Source organism: Mixophyes fleayi, chromosome 11 (assembly GCF_038048845.1).
Source record: "Mixophyes fleayi isolate aMixFle1 chromosome 11, aMixFle1.hap1, whole genome shotgun sequence".
NCBI classification, from domain to species: Eukaryota; Metazoa; Chordata; class Amphibia; order Anura; family Limnodynastidae; genus Mixophyes; species Mixophyes fleayi.
Window position 1 is genome coordinate 56,135,482 of NC_134412.1, and position 15,932 is coordinate 56,151,413.

Here is a 15,932-nt window from a genome sequence, read left to right on the forward strand (position 1 = left end):
AAGTAGGCAAGTATGAGCCAAGACCTGCAAAGAACGTAGCATAAAATGAAGTTTGAATTGGAAAATGATACGTCAGACGGAAGGCTGCATAGCAGTATCTAAACAAATGAATCACTCCACGTAAGGCCCTGCACTGCAGTGTGACAGGTAAGTTTTGCCAAACTTCCCCTAAACAGTGTTTATTTATATGAAGCAACCCCTTTTGTGTGTGTATGTAGTCAAAGTGCACTTTATTCTTAGTAATTTTATAGCAAGCCAGTACCTCTACATCCTTTATGCAGTTATTCATGACCAATGAGCGCTAATCAAGTCCTGAAAAACGTCTGAACACTGAGACGGGTGGCGTTGCTGACAATTTATGAAAGTTTGGCCATAGAGGGCACTGTTTCATTACATGTCTACTAAGGTTGGGTTGAATAGCTCTAGTGTACAGTACACTGGGGGCAAATTGTAAGTTAAACTGCTCATGAAGAGTGCTGGAGTAGAAGGATTTAAGAGCAGGAAGTGGCAGATGGTGAAGGTTGAGTGTCAGGGAGGCATGGGCTAAAGATACCAATTTACAAATTGAAGTAACATTAAAATAGCAACAACATTACCTCACACAGTATTCAAATCAGACATCGTTAAGTACTTGTTAGAACAAGGAGATAAATTCTTGGGGCTTATCCTTCACACTGCATATCTGTGTGTATTTAGCAGAATAAGAAAGCATGAGGTATTAGTTCATATTTTGATCAAAACATAACCTATATGCTTTAAACACCATTAAAATGCAGTTAAAATCAGATGCACTCACTTCCCAGGTATATAGGTCAGTGTAGGACCGGCACATAATGAGGTGCCCTTGATGCTGGGATGCAGGCTTAAATGTTTTGATCAAAATATGAACTAATAACTCATGTTTTCTTATTCTGCTAAATACACACAGATATGCAGTGTAATGGATAAGTGCTGACAACTGTCTTTTTTGTTTTATATATAGAATTTCATTAGTTCACCTACAATGTATACTAGAAAAACACAATAGGTTTTGTTTTAATATATTGAATATGATTTACTCTCTTGTTAACTAGTCAAAGGTGAGCTTTGTTTCCTGCTTTCTAACTATAGATTTAAAGGATAACCCCACCCAAAACTGAAAATTCAATTCATTAAGTTAGAAAATATCACTTGCTTCAGGTCCAGCGTGTTCCCTGCTCTCCTCACTTCTGCTGAGGTAGGCTTTTCTTCAAACAGAGAAGGTGCTGTCAGCTCTCCCCCTCCATGAGATTCCCATTCTCATAAAGCGGTAGAAGGAGCAAGGAGAGCATAGCCAGACTACTACAGATATTGGGGGACCGCCAGATTAAGGAACACCAGACACCAGGGATGCAATATTCAACATTATTGTTTAACATCTAAAATAATATTGCTTATCCTGCAATATAGGATTTCTACATGCAGATAAAACAGGGAAATTACAGCCATATTTTTCCTTTAACTGCTTGCTGATCACAACAGTATCAGTATCTAAACTTCTCTTAGAATATCCTACTGGAATCACAGCCATGCAGCATGTTTACTCATGCTGCTGCTGGAACCAGTCACTGTTTGATTCAGTTCCCACGTACCCTATCATTAAAAGACTGTTTCCTCATTGAGGTCAGTGTGGAAACCTGGTGATGTCATTGAGGCTCTGGTTCTATTTGTTAGGAGTCGCGGCGGCCCGCACTTTCGGTGCCTCGGACTACCCGGCCGTCTCCATTACGACCGGGACGTCACTTCCGCCTCCCACATCCCGGTTGCCTGGGCAACAACCGGGACGCTCTGTTGTCTGCCGCAGCGCCTGGCCAGCTGTCCTACTGCTCCTACTGCTGCTGATGTATGGAGTCTTAGGGAGACAACAGCTGCTGTATAAACTGTTCATTGAAAGTACAAGTAGTACATAATATATGTATTGGGAGGAGTCTCGATGCACGCTGCCCTGATTGGTTCCTCTCGCTACTTAAGGCAGTGAGGACAGAGCCTCACTGCCAGTTATAGCTCCCAGTGTAGCTAGGCTCCCTGTTCCTGTTTCTGCTCCTTGATTGTTTGCTTGACCTGATCTCCCGTGTATGACCCCTGGCTTGTTTCTAGACCCTGTTGTATTGCCTGTGACCTTTCACCTCGGCTTGTTCTTTGGATTCGTTGTCTGCTGCCGGCCCTCGACCGTTGCCTGGATTTCACTCTGCTGTTTGCTTCTACACTCTATAGCTGGGTTCTCCCCAGTCAGTGCTCATCTCACGACCCTCGGTTTGTCTGCGGCCAAGTCTGTCCCCACCACTAGGGGCTCCAGTGAACACCAGACTTCAGAGCAGACTCCGGGTTTTGATGTACTGGCTGGAGGGGTTCCTAACACTATTATAGTTGGAGAGATGGGATCTATGCTTCACTAACATACCATCTAGTATTAGGTCACTATTAGAACAGACCTAACGTTGTTAACGGGCAGGGATAACGTGGATCAAATTCCTCCTTAACCATTGTTAAAAACAACAATAAAACAGTAAATAAAGACTGAAAAGATGTCCCTTTCACCCAATCAATTCAATTCTAAGACTATTAAGGCCCACTCTACATGATATGGATGCCTATTACTACAGTACTGTAAGAGTGTACATTACCAAAAACCCACAACAAAATCCTCCAGCCTCCACAAGTTTTGCAGCCCAAACCCACCCTATCCCCCCTTTACACTGATAATAAAGATTTTTGCTAATAAGAGAAAGCTCGATCAATCCAGGCGAATACAATATCAAATTATAAAAGCCGACACATTCCAAGAAATCTGGTCTGATGATTGACGGGCAAAAAACCCTCCATTGACCAAGTAGTAGAATATTGTGTGCACACCTCTTTGTACAAATCCAACTCTAACTGCATACAACAGAATCATATACTGGTCTGTATTATACATACAACTCAGGCACTTCTGCTATTTTATATTTTACATTTTAAAGACTGATGTACAGTATTTCCATACAGTATTTGCCACAAGTTGTCTAAACCTTCCCTAAACTAAATTGTGGAAAGACTGGCAGCTTGCTGTAGCCTGAGAATGTCTAGAGACATCACTAAGTGACTTACCATAACAGGTTTGGGAAGCTCCTTCCTTCCTTTCTTCTTTTCCTTTTTCTTTTTTTTCTCTCGCTTCTTTCCCCGACCTGGAGCTTGCAGCTTTGCCCGCTCCTCTAGGACCCGTTCTTTGTAATCCTCATCTATGGGATGGTCCCAGGTAGATTGGCCAGTGGCAAAGTTGAAGTAATAGATTTCACCTGTAACATCTTGGCTGGAAGGAAAACAGAAAAGTTAGCAAGGTGAGGGTGGCCAAATACAGGAATAAGTAAGATAATGTATGGCAGTTAAAGGATAACTGCATCCAAAACTAAAGTTTTAAGATAGATTAGAATAAAATACATAGTCTGGCTTACAAGTGGTCCCCCTGAGATCTACCAATGACTGTAATGGTCCATTAACTTTCCTCCATGAACTTTCTTTTTGCAAAAATGAAAATCAGGAAAACAGTAGCAGGACAGAGGGTCTCATGTAGTGGACGATTACAAGCATTAGGGGCATTGCTGAATAAAGTTATTGCAAGTATTTTTTTTCTTTTGTATTTTATTTTACTAAACATTTAGTTTTGGGTGGAATTAGCTTTTAAAAAAATAGAGATAACAAAAGAAAAAAAATTATAAATTTTGGGTTTTTAAATGGCAAGGCTAAAAAATACATTGCAGTGTTTTCTGATGACAAACTCATCACATGCCGACAATCCATTCCTTGTGCTATTATATATGTGAGAGAACAATAACACAATCATTCTGACAGGTGGGTTTTGGGACAAGATAAGGGGATTGAGGGAGTAAGACCAAAACAATGCTTTAAAGTTTAGGCTGCCTAAAGAACATCATTGTCACAACCAATCAAAGAGGTGCAATAAAAATACATTAATTGCTTAGTACAGTGGTTCCCAAACTTTTGCAGTTCGCGGCACCCTTAGAGTCTCCATAATTTTTTCAAGGCACCCATCCAAAACAATTACCGAGCAGTCCCGTTTTATAAGTAGTTGGGGCAAAAAAACGTAATAAGTATTTAGGTCAGGACAGAAATACTTATTTAGTTGTATGTAAAAATCAGGGGCGGGCTAACAAATTTCAGCCCGGGGGGCACACAGGCGGCCGCATCACATAACAAGCGATGCGGCCGCATCAATGACGCGGCCGCATCGAGTGTCATGTGATGCGGCTGCCTGTGCGCCGTTGGTAATATTCAGTTTATGTGGACGGCACCACTTGCATCCACGGGGAGGGGCGGCCGGCCCAAACAGCAGATGTCTGCTGTTTGGGCCGGTTTGCCTTTACAAGCCAGTGCCGCTTTAAATTTTAGCTGTAAACTCGCCGATTTCCGGCAAGTTGAAAAAAACGGACCATAATACATTTACCCCCTGATCTTCTTTCCAGAAGATCAGGATTTCATCCAAATTATAATAATATCTTCCATGTATTCAATTAGACAGTTTCTCTCTCCCATCGACCTAAATACAAGTTCCCGAAGGTCGGGGCACAGGGCACTCCCATCACCGTGCCCCGCACCTGCAAATAGAACTTGTCTTCAAAAACGAAAAAGTTCTTCTTCAATGAGACTCAAATGCTCAACTAAGAAAGCTCCAAATGTTGAACTACTGCTAGTTTGCAAAAAGAATTCCACCACTTGTATTCTGACTTTTTATTAGCCACGTGTCAGAATCTACTGTGATCCCTAATGTGAGCGGAACAATAATGGGTGTCTGCAGGCAACAGTGAAGCATGGTGGAGGTTTCTTGTAAGTTTGGGACTGCATTTCAGCAAATGGAGTTGGGGATTTGATCAGGATTAATCGTGTCCTCAATGTTGAGAAATACAGGCAGGTACTTATCCTTCATGCAATACCATCAGGAAGGTGTGTCTGATGGGCTCCAAATTTGTTCTGCAGCAGGACAAGGACCCCAAACATACAGTCAATGTCATTAAGAACTATCATCATCGTAAAGAAGAACAAGGAGTCTTGGAAGTGATGATATGACCCCCACAGAGCCCTGATCTCAACTGAGTCTGTCTGGTATTACATGAAGAGACAGAAGGATTCCAGCAAGCCTACATCCACAGAAGATTTGTGGTTAGTTCTCCAAGATGTTTGGAACATCCTCCCTGCAATGTTTCTTCAAAAACTGTGTGCAAGTGTACCTAAAAGAATTGATGCTGTTTTGAAAACAAAGGGTGGTCACACCAAATATTGATTTGATTTATATTTCTCTTCAGTTCATTCACTTTGCATTTTGTTAATTGATAAAAATAAACTATTAAACACCTTATTTTTTTAAAGCATTCTTCCTTTGCAGCATATTTTCCACACCTGCCTAAAACTTTTGCACAGTACTGTACATCAGACCCCAAGATGGAACGACTTGGTAGAAAGACAGACAGCAGAACGAGTCTAAAAGAGGGCAATTCATTCCAAAAAAAAGACACTTGGAGACATGCAAATAGATGTGCAAACGCCTTTAAGTCCATAAATTAAAATACACACAGAAAACAACAAAAAGAATGAAAAAAACAACAACAACTGAATGAAAAGTGAGAAAGTTATACAGAATACAAACAGCTTCTTGGATTAGGGCATTATTGGAGGAATGTTCTAACCATATAGAACCTAATCCCAATTTATACATGTAGGCTTCTGTAGAGACGGATTTTATTTAACCTTTGGGTTTCTCTAAGGTACCTGTTTTTCTGTTGTATAACTTGCACAGGCTATAGGTCGGGTATAAGTGCTGAGTGATAATGATGATGGTAGTGTATGAATGCTAGAACATGTTTTTACAATCAAAAACCAACTATAAAAATGCATTTTATGTACAGCAGACATTCATAACATCCTAATAGATGTATTTTATAAATAAAAAACTTTTTTAATGTTTTGTCATTAATGACTTTAACTATTTTTTTTTCTGTGTGTTCTTTTGGAGCTTTATATTCCACATATGTATTTTAGGTATCCTGCTGGGTATTTTAAGTATCCTGCCGGGTTAGAGCAGAGCGTACCTAGACCCATATTTTCATCTGCTTCTTGTTGAATACGGACGTGCGTGCTGCCGATTTACATGCATTTTCTTTATACTTTTGTTTTGTGTGCCTTAATGAATCAGCCCCTCTGTCTCTTGTACTTTGGAAACGGTACATACTGACCTCCGTAGGAGTGCTGCACCAAGTGCCAGTAAACATAATATGTACCACTGTTTGCGCCTGAGCTGCTATTTATTTATCTAACCGCACCACAAGCAGACAGTAGTTAATCACACTTGCCCACTTTCTGAGAATGTCCGTCAGACTCTCGAATTCCGGGTAGGTCTCCCGGACTCCTGATACAACGTGCCATTCTCCCACGTACTGTCCATCCTGCCCACTTTCTAGTGAGGATGGCACTAGAATCTGATTGGTTGCCATAAGCAACATTCCCAATTTTCAAACCTGCCGGAAACTCGCAGCATGATATATTTCCCCCAAAACTTACTAACAAAGTTAATATGACATGTTTACAATTATTTTCTTACCATGGTTTCCAATCTGGAGGCAAAAGAGCAACAATTCCTTCCCGAGCTAACCACATGAGCTCAGGTTCAGTTTCTGGATCAATTCCAATCATTCGTGCATACTCAAGTATTTCTACAGAAGGAAAATAAAAAAAATATTAAAATAGTTTGCAAACATTGAAGGCAAATATGGCACTACTGTGAAAATAAAGATGTAACGGCTCTATTCTTTGCCTCATTTAACTCACATAACAATAGAAAATGTTGCTCCATGGATGTTACAATACAGCAATTTATAAATAAGATAAAATGTGTAGTTTCCCGACATAAACATCCATACATCTTCCCACAAAACATAAAAGGGGATGTGAGCAGCTGCTGCTAACCACTCGGTTGATAAAAGTTACCAATACTTTACTCCAGAATATGCTTTTGGCTAAATAATCTAGAGCAAGATTTAATTCTGCTGTAATCAGGTTGAATTGTGAAGTAAATTAAGTCCTTGCATGTGGTTCAGTGAATGAAACCTATTCTAATTGACGTGGTTGTTCAGTGAGTCAATAGGATGAATAGAAGGGCAACACTGCCTAGCGTATCCTTAGTTGCAAATGATCACTTCTGTAAGACATAATCCTCCTTGGCTACGCTCTTGTGAACAGTCTCACTCAGCGGTTATCTATGTTTCTCTGCCTCTGCTAGAATTTACTTACCAAAAAAAGAACGTAGAAAATCTAAGTTGCAAAAAATAACAGTGGCAGAAGAAAAGTACACTCATGTACACACTCTGGGATAGAACTTTGAAACAACCACACACACACACACAACAGCGCCATAATGCATTTAGCCCTTATAGTGTTCTGGTATAAGCAATAAAAGTGGCTCACCATCCTCTTGAGGTAGGTAATTCTCATCATGATCTTCCTCTAGGATCAGCTGATCCCCCATTCGAACAGATGGAACAACCAACATATTTCAGTTTCGCAAAGGGAAGCCTATAGGAGACACATTCAGGTGAATAATGTACAGTGTGCAGTTGTGTAAAAAGGCTACACGTGTGTTCATGTTTCACAGTCACTTTTCAGTCTACTCCACTCTCCATGGTACATGTACATCGTCCTTCCACAATGCAATCTCATTGTCACTGATAAACAAGCCACTCTGACAATGAAAGATAACTGACATAATGAAATAAAAATTCTGTAAGGCTGCCTTTACTACTTTATGCTATAGATTTATCATAAAAGGTCTGCTTTCAGGCCTTTAATGCCAGAGTTTATTTTATGGTCAGTGAGAAAATGTGTTCACTGCCTACCTAATAGCAACCACATAGTATAATAAAATTCCCAATAAACCATATAGTTCAGATGTTATATACATAGACATTTTTGCCGCCAAACTCTACATGTTTTTTTTATACAACAGACCAAGTTCCTGACAGCCATGTTTTGTGTCATACACGGACATTATGGGCAGGCAAGGTTTTTTCCCTGCACCTCAACCTAATGAATTGTGTAAAGCCCTTTCTAATCTAGATACTAAATTGCAAACATGTGGAAAAAATAAAAAACAAAAATATGGAGAAATAAATGGCTAAAAGGAATGAAACTTGCACTTACCTATTGTAAGATGTGAACAGAAGAGATAGGTCTCATTCACAGAAAAACTCCAAATATAGTAGGTAAATTTATTACCTTAATACAGTTTCTTCTGAATACTTTTGATGTTTCAAAGCGCACTGTTTCCTTTGGTATCCTTCATCGTGACTGAATAGACATCATGCCCAATGTGTGTTCTTGGTGAATGAGATATAGGTCTTCCGTTCACCATTTACAATAGGCGAGTTCTTGTTTCATTGCTTCTACCTATTAATTACACATTGGGATACAACATCATTTCTGAGTACCCACCTTTCTACATTTCTGTTGTCACTTGTGGTCTACTGGATCCCATGTCCAGGATCCTCCTGACAACCATTTAAACTCTGCATGGAGTGTATTATTCTCCACTATTTCTAAATTTGATTGACAGGCACAAGAAACTGAATCAAGTGAGTGCATCGTTTTACGATCTATACATTCTGACTACAACACTATCATTTGGGGCCCTTTGTGGTTTTCCTTGGTCTCCTCAGGATTTTGTCTATGGTACATACAGCTGTCACTCCATACAAAACAGCCCAGTGATTTCCATGCCAACTCACCACATCAATCATTATCTTAAAGCAAGTTCATTTTGCCATATGTATTTGTAAGAACTAGAGATGCTTAGGCTCGGTTCCTCAAGAACTGAACACACCCGAACTTAGGGGATCCGAGTACCGGGCCGAGCCGGCTCGGTACTGTCGCGCGCCCTCGGAATTGAAAACGAGGTCGACGTCACAATGACGTTGACAAATCTCGGGAGATTTGAATTCCTTTTTAAGACCACACATAGCGGGGGGTGGGAGGGAGGACAGACCCCCATTTATCTTTTCTGCCACTGCTGTGTGCCAATGTGTCCTAGATGTGCTAGGAAGTGCCGTGTGTTTGTGTCATTGCTCTGCCGCTTACCATTCAGCCAGGTCGCTGCAGTATTTGTCTGAAAGTGTATGAAAATAATACTGTTACCTGTAAGGTGGTCTAAATTAACTGCAAATGACTTGAAATTAGTGTTACTGAGGTTAATAATGTATGAACAGAAAAAGACCAAATTATGTTATTTTAGCATATTTTAGGTTTTGCCAAAACCAAAACAAAAACACGAAGCTAATCCAGATCCAAAAACAGTTCACAGGGGGTTAGTGAGCATCTCTAGTAAGAACAGAGGTAACAGAAATATATAATATTGATGTTATATATAAACACCATCGAGCCCATCTAATCTTCACATTTATTTTTTTCAATAGTTTGCTCTTAAAAATACTTTTTGTTTATTTAAAAGGTGTGATCATATACATTATTATTATCATCATCAAGGTAATTATAACAAAGGTAATCATGACATCTGCAGTCATAAATTATTACAGACAGCATGGTAAACTGAGTTATATTACCCTTGGTGAAAACACTGTCAATGGCGTTAGAATCATTTATGACTCTAATTTATAACTGGTTATGATGAATACCACTAAGCTATGCTAAATATCAATCCCCATAGGAAACTATGGGGACTGCTTTTGTATACGATAATAGTGGGTCCATAGCAGGTATCAATCCTTCAGTTATAAATAGCTGGGATCCTTAATAATACTGCAGTTGCCCACTAGACTGTCGAAAACAGCGTCAGGCTCTAATAAGCTTTTAAAAAAGGCATCAAAGGATTGAACATGCTAGGTGCAAGAATCGCGGGATTATGTGAGAATTCCCTGCCTAATATAAACTGGGGAGCGATTCTTGGAAAAGATAAGTGGCATAGAGGATGGTGAGACAACGCCGACGCGCGTTTCTCTCCGTGGCTTGATTTTATAATCCCGCGATTCTTGCACCTAGCATGTTCAATCCTCTGATGCCTTTTTTAAAAGCTTATTAGAGCCTGACGCTGTTTTCGACAGTATAGTGGGACTCATATAGAGATCCGAATCTAGCCATTTAAGGATATAATAATTATGTTTATCAGTCCTTTAGGAGAACTTATATTACAGCTCCTATTGTGCAACCTGGTACATTAACCTCTAAGGGCACTATATATTCGGGTTATTAACCATTTTTGTTACATTATACTGTAACTCAAACCCGATAAGAGTATTAACAATACTCTTTACCAGCAATCAGTGCCTTTTCACCCCAGGCCACAGAGGATTTCATCACCTATTATGGACGCATAATATTACGATTAGGTGTTTTATAGATGTAACATTTAAGCGCTATTTAAGCTCATTACGGCATATCTACGAGGATACAGGTGTGACCTTGCATTGATTTGCAATTTTAATCACTTGTCACTTATTTTATTCATATTTTTTTAAATTATTTCGCTCATCTCTTTCCATTTTAATCTACCTAATAAAAGTTAAATTTTATTGAGCACTCATGGAGTGCCTCAAATTACACTGTCTTTCCCTCCCTCCCCCTTCTTTTTCCTCTCTATATTGTTTGGGGGTTGTAAGGTTGCTAGTGGAAACCTCCAATTAGGCATATGGGGAGGGAGTCTGATTGCAGGAATTGCTGACTAAGTTTTGTGATGAAGTGTCAAATGCCTGCACTGGGCAAAGGCCCCGCAGGGGGTCGTTACTGTGTGGCCTTTTGTCAGAGTGTTCAAACCTTTCTGAACATTGTAAACAGCATGTGATGCAGGACATCACAGTGTCTCTAGAATTTCATAGATAAGTGTAAATATTGTTGGCTTTGCAAAGCATGTAAATCTATGTTTGTGTAAACACATTGCTTCCCGATTCTAAAAAAATCCTGTGTCCAAACTGTATAAAAGGCAGTGGCTTGTATTGAAAAGTTGTTCTTCTGATTTCATCTGACCTTAGCACTGGTACCTTCAACCAGTGTGAGAGCAAATAAACATCACTTGCTTCAAAGACCTGCTTGAAAACATCTTCAATATTGCTGTATTCCTGTGACCTGCAGATTAGACCCTAAATCTAATCCATTCTCCGGCTGTTTCAGAGGTTGGGCTCAGCTTTTCCGATACCAACGCTCTGCCTGTTACCCTGCAGCCCTGGTCAGTGTGATAGGCCAGGGGAAATCCAGCTACAGCAATCCTGATCCATAGTAAGAGGTCAGGAGTTACCAGCCCAGGTACAACAGTAACGGGGTACACTCGCAGCGTCAGTTACCCAGAAGAAACCCGGTACTGGATGCCGGTAAGGAGTCCAGTGGGGGCAGCATTTGTAAGCCCCTCCTACTGCGGCAAGAGGGCACATTTGAGATAATGAAAGGGAACGGTGGCAAAGTAAGCCCAGCCGTTTCCGAGCAACAACAAACAGGGTGGCATAGGCGGTCCATTCTGTCACAAGGCCCCATAGACATATACTCAGGAACAGACCATTCACTTGAGGTTGTGAAGAGGGTCCATTAGGTTTAAGTGTATGGTCTGAGCCTGAAGTATAAGTCTATGGGGCCTATTTAAGAAGCTCCTAGAGTAATTTCCCCCGAAAATGGCAACCGCATTATTAACAATCCCAGTTATTTATAACTAAAGATTCGATATCCACTGTTATCGTATACAAAAGCAGTCCCCATGGGTTTCTATGGGGATTGCTATTTAACGTGATTTATTATGTTCCAAAAATCAAAGATTTTCGGAACCTGAGCCCGATGACGTTAGCCATTGAAGCCTATGGGGAGATCATTGCAGTAGAGGCATCTTTTGGTCAATTCTTTTAGACCAAACCAGATGTCAAAATTTGGTGCAGAGTCATCTGCATCATCCCTGGGTGTCTTGGGAAAGCGAAGTTTTTCCTAGCAGTAGTTGAGTGAGAAACTGAAGGAGGAGATGCCGTCCTGTCAAGTAACACTTGAGCGGTCATCTTGCTCACCAGGAGCTCCTTGCATCTCTTCAGATCTGGGTCAGTTGGAAACAAAGAGAAAACATAGGTCTTAAACCGAGGATCAAGTACAGTACCAAAATATAGTGATCCGATTTTAAGATTTGGATAACTCTTGGATCCTGGCGAAGCGAATAACATACTTGATCTACAAGTCCGACATACTTAGCGGAATTGCTTTGTTTAATCTCCTCCTTAAGTTTCTCATGCTGCTTTTCCAAAAGTCTAATTAAGGGAATAACTGGACTCAAGCTCGGAGTGTCTGAACTCACTTCACAGGTGACTATTTCAAATGGTTTTAGCATCTTGCACAACACGGAAAGTATTCTCCACTGCGCTTGACTAAAATACATCCCTCCTCCTTTCCCAATGTATGGCTTGTGGAGTAAACGTGGATGTCTTTTCGTTGTTCCTCCATAAGCAGAAGCATACACAGGGTGGAATTTCACCTTGTCACAACTTCTTGCTTCAGTTTGTGGCAAGGCAAATGAAACTGCTCTTGCAGCTGCTGCAATCTCCTACACGCTGTTGCCAAATGCTGGATATGTCCAGATATTTTACGGGCCACAGACAGCATCTCCTGCACGTCCTTGTCATGTTTTAAAAAAACTCTGCACCATCAAGTTGATTGTGTGAGCAAAAGAGGGAATGTAATGGAATTCACCCAGCTGTAATGCTCTCACAATATTGGTGGCGTTATCAGAAATCACATATCCTGAGGAGAGTCCAAGCGCGATAAGCCATGTTGCAATGACAACCCTTAGTTTTTGTAACAGATTGTCAGCTGTATGCCTCTTAGTGAAGCCGGTGAAACACAGAGTAGCCTGTCTCTGACAAATGTGACGTACTTGGGTACATGCTGCTGCTGTATCTGCTGGTGAGGCGAATCACCAACCCAGTGGGCTGTCACAGTCATATAATCTTTAGTTTTTGCCCAGTTCTGCTTGTCCACATATCAGTTAAGTGTACAGTGGGAAGAATGGCATTTTGCAGACCAATAATAACATTTTTACAAACCTTCTGGTAGAGGTGAGGAATAGCTTTTCTACTGAAATGGTGTTGTGATGGAATTTGGTAAAGGGGACACAAGACCTCAAGTAACTGTCTAAAACCAGCTGCATTAATAGTGGATATTGAACGCAGATCTAATACAAGCATAGTCGCAATGGTGTCTGTGATCCGCTTTGCGACTGGGTGACAGCTTTCGTACTTGCTTCCTCTTGCACGGGATTCTTTAACAGTCAATTGTTGTTAACTACTAGTAGTCTTCTTCTTGGTCTGCTTTCGGGATAAGGATTCACCGCCAGCAGCAGCAGTGGGACTAACGCTCAAGAATTCGTCAGAGGAATCAAGGATAGTGCAGGAGTCATCTAGCCTTAGCAACTTAGATGCAGGACTAACGCAGATCGCTACTGAGGATATTGATGAGGACGTGTTGTGGGTGTAGACTGCAGGCGTCAGGATGTGAGAGAAGTGTCCTAGCTGATGATGGACTGTTTGTTGTTATTTTTTTACCATAACTTTCTGATTTTCCCAACATCTTGCCATGAACTCGCGTCAAATGGTGCAACATGGATGAGGTTCCTAGATGGTTAAGGTCCCTCCCTCGACTGACTGTGGCTTTGCATACACTACAAATGGCTAGACAACTGTTTGCAGGATTTCGGTAGAAATAATTCCACACATAAGAAGTGGCTTTTTTGGTCTAATGTCCAGGCATGACAAAGGCCTTCTTCCTATCACGTGCCAGAACTGCTGCCACTGGTGCAGGACATAAACAAACAACATCATCTTCATCAACATCCTCATTAGCGCCCTTGTCGGCTACACAAATATCCCCCTTATCCTCTTCCAATTCCAAAGTGGCATCCTCAATTGGTGTATCACCGGCTACACTCGGGTTGTTCAGGCACACTTTAGCAGAAATGCTGAAAGGGCCCTTCTTTATGGGTAGACTATCAGAATGGTCACAATTACACATAGCACTCGTGGATGGACTCTCCTCAGGGATTGGTGTCACTTCTGAATCTGAGCATACATTTTCCTCTAATGCTTTACTGATTTCTTCCAGCTCGGCTTTTACACGTAAAAGTATTTGGGCACCACTTTTGGAGTCCGAATTACTTGGTCTTGCTTGGTCACGAGTGACCAAGAAGATGCCTCAGTAACAGTTTTAGATCTTGCACTCATAGAGAAAGGCAAAGGCCTCATTCTTTCTTTGCCACTGTGTGTGTAGAATGGCATGTTGGCAAAAAAAAAAATTCCGGCATATAACTTTACAGGTCTTTTTTTCTTGACCATGGTAAAAGGTTTTTTTTAGATGTTTGTTTCCGTGACTTAAAAAGACTATGTACTTTAACATAGGCTTTACCAGATGACGTACAGGGGTTACCATCATCTGGACTGGTGGCAGCAGCTGCTTGCTGCTCCTGCTGTTCTGTGTTCTGCTGTGAATCCATTTAGATAACACCTTAAACTTTTTGGTGCAAATTCAGAAGAAAAGCCTGCAAGGACTACTATTTGTATTTCAACAATGACAATTAGCAACGCAGCTCTGCTTTTTGTGTTACCTATATAACACAGTAGAATGTTATAGCAGAATTACAGCAACCCTGAAAGCACTAGTTTTTTTTTATTTTTATGCAATGAGAATTACCAGTGCAGCTCTCCTTTTTGTGTATTACCTATATAACACAGTAGAATTGGACTGCAAAATTACATCAACCCTGTAAGCACTATTATTTGTATTTTTTCTGCAATGATATTTAACATTGGAGCTATGGAGCTCTCCTGAATGTCACTGATTACTTTCTTTAACACTGCTACCACCCTCCTCTTTCAATTCTCTAACTTTGCCTGCCCAACTGCTCTACACTCTATGCTACCCCTCCTGTATCCCTCTGTCAAATGGCGCTAGATCACCGTGGAGAGCAGTATTTATAGATTCCAAAACTCCAGAGATCCGACTACGTTACGATGACGTTTTCCCTCATTTTCGAATCCGAAAAAGCGCAAAGTACCTAATTTCGGGTGTGTTCGGTTTCTGAGGAACGGAGCCTGAGCATCTCTAGAGATTACATTACAAGGATACATAAAATATTCACATTGTCATACATGAATTCAACAATTAGTCATTATATATACTAAATAATCGTCACAGAGGCGATAGAAGTTAAACTGTGTCTTCACCAGGACAGCCATTTATCATGACTGGCAGAACACTTTTCATAAATGGTCCCAATCTTTCATTCCTTATTATTGTGATAAGGAATGAAAATTATCATATCAACAAGTTATTTTAAAATACGCTCCTGAGTTCTTAGATGAGCCCACCTATCCTTACATAGAGCTGCACCTGGCTTTACCAAATCCACGTCTTCGGTGTTTAGCCAAAACCAGAGCATCAAAAACTCTTGTAATCCAGGCCATCATTACCTCTCCTAAGCATCGTCTGAAATGCCTTTTACAACTCCAAATAGCAAACTTTCCACCCGAGCACTGCAGGTCCAGTCACGCATCACCCATGTTATCTATACATCACTCATCCCGTAATATCCTTACCTGCCTCCTCCTCCTCAAGCCGTTCTCTATCAATAACGGCTCCGCTTCCAGGGACGCTTCCTGCGTTGCCCTGCATTAACAATCGCAACCACTTCCGGGATCTCTCTCCCTGGCAACGGAATTCTCCCTCCTACGATGATCACTGATAGGCTAATACGATGACGTCCGCGTGTTGATTTGTTCATCCTACCATCGATCATTCCAAAGCTGGTTACGACGTCACAATCGCCCGTAGCTTGACGCGATATGTAGTCTTTACATTGGTATAGGTAACTGGCAGAGATTACAGGGATGACCATGATAATTTTAATG

The 15,932-nt window shown here is 40.9% G+C and overlaps 1 protein-coding gene across 2 annotated transcripts in view; it reads right to left on the reverse strand.

The window, feature by feature from the left end:
* The window catches only part of CEP164 (centrosomal protein 164), a 108,762-nt gene extending 93,040 nt beyond the window's left edge, over window positions 1-15,722 (reverse strand). The window contains exons 1-5 of one of the 2 annotated variants that reach the window (XM_075190013.1): window positions 15,621-15,722; window positions 8,278-8,448; window positions 7,471-7,578; window positions 6,608-6,719; window positions 3,106-3,307 (exon numbers count right to left, since the gene is read on the reverse strand). In XM_075190013.1, coding sequence (XP_075046114.1) covers window positions 3,106-3,307; window positions 6,608-6,719; window positions 7,471-7,555 — 399 coding nt within the window. In that variant the 5' untranslated portion in view covers window positions 7,556-7,578; window positions 8,278-8,448; window positions 15,621-15,722. The remainder of the gene's footprint in view (window positions 1-3,105; window positions 3,308-6,607; window positions 6,720-7,470; window positions 7,579-8,277; window positions 8,449-15,620) is intronic. The other variant, XM_075190012.1, reaches the window with a different exon arrangement.
* Between the last annotated feature and the right edge of the window lie 210 nt (window positions 15,723-15,932).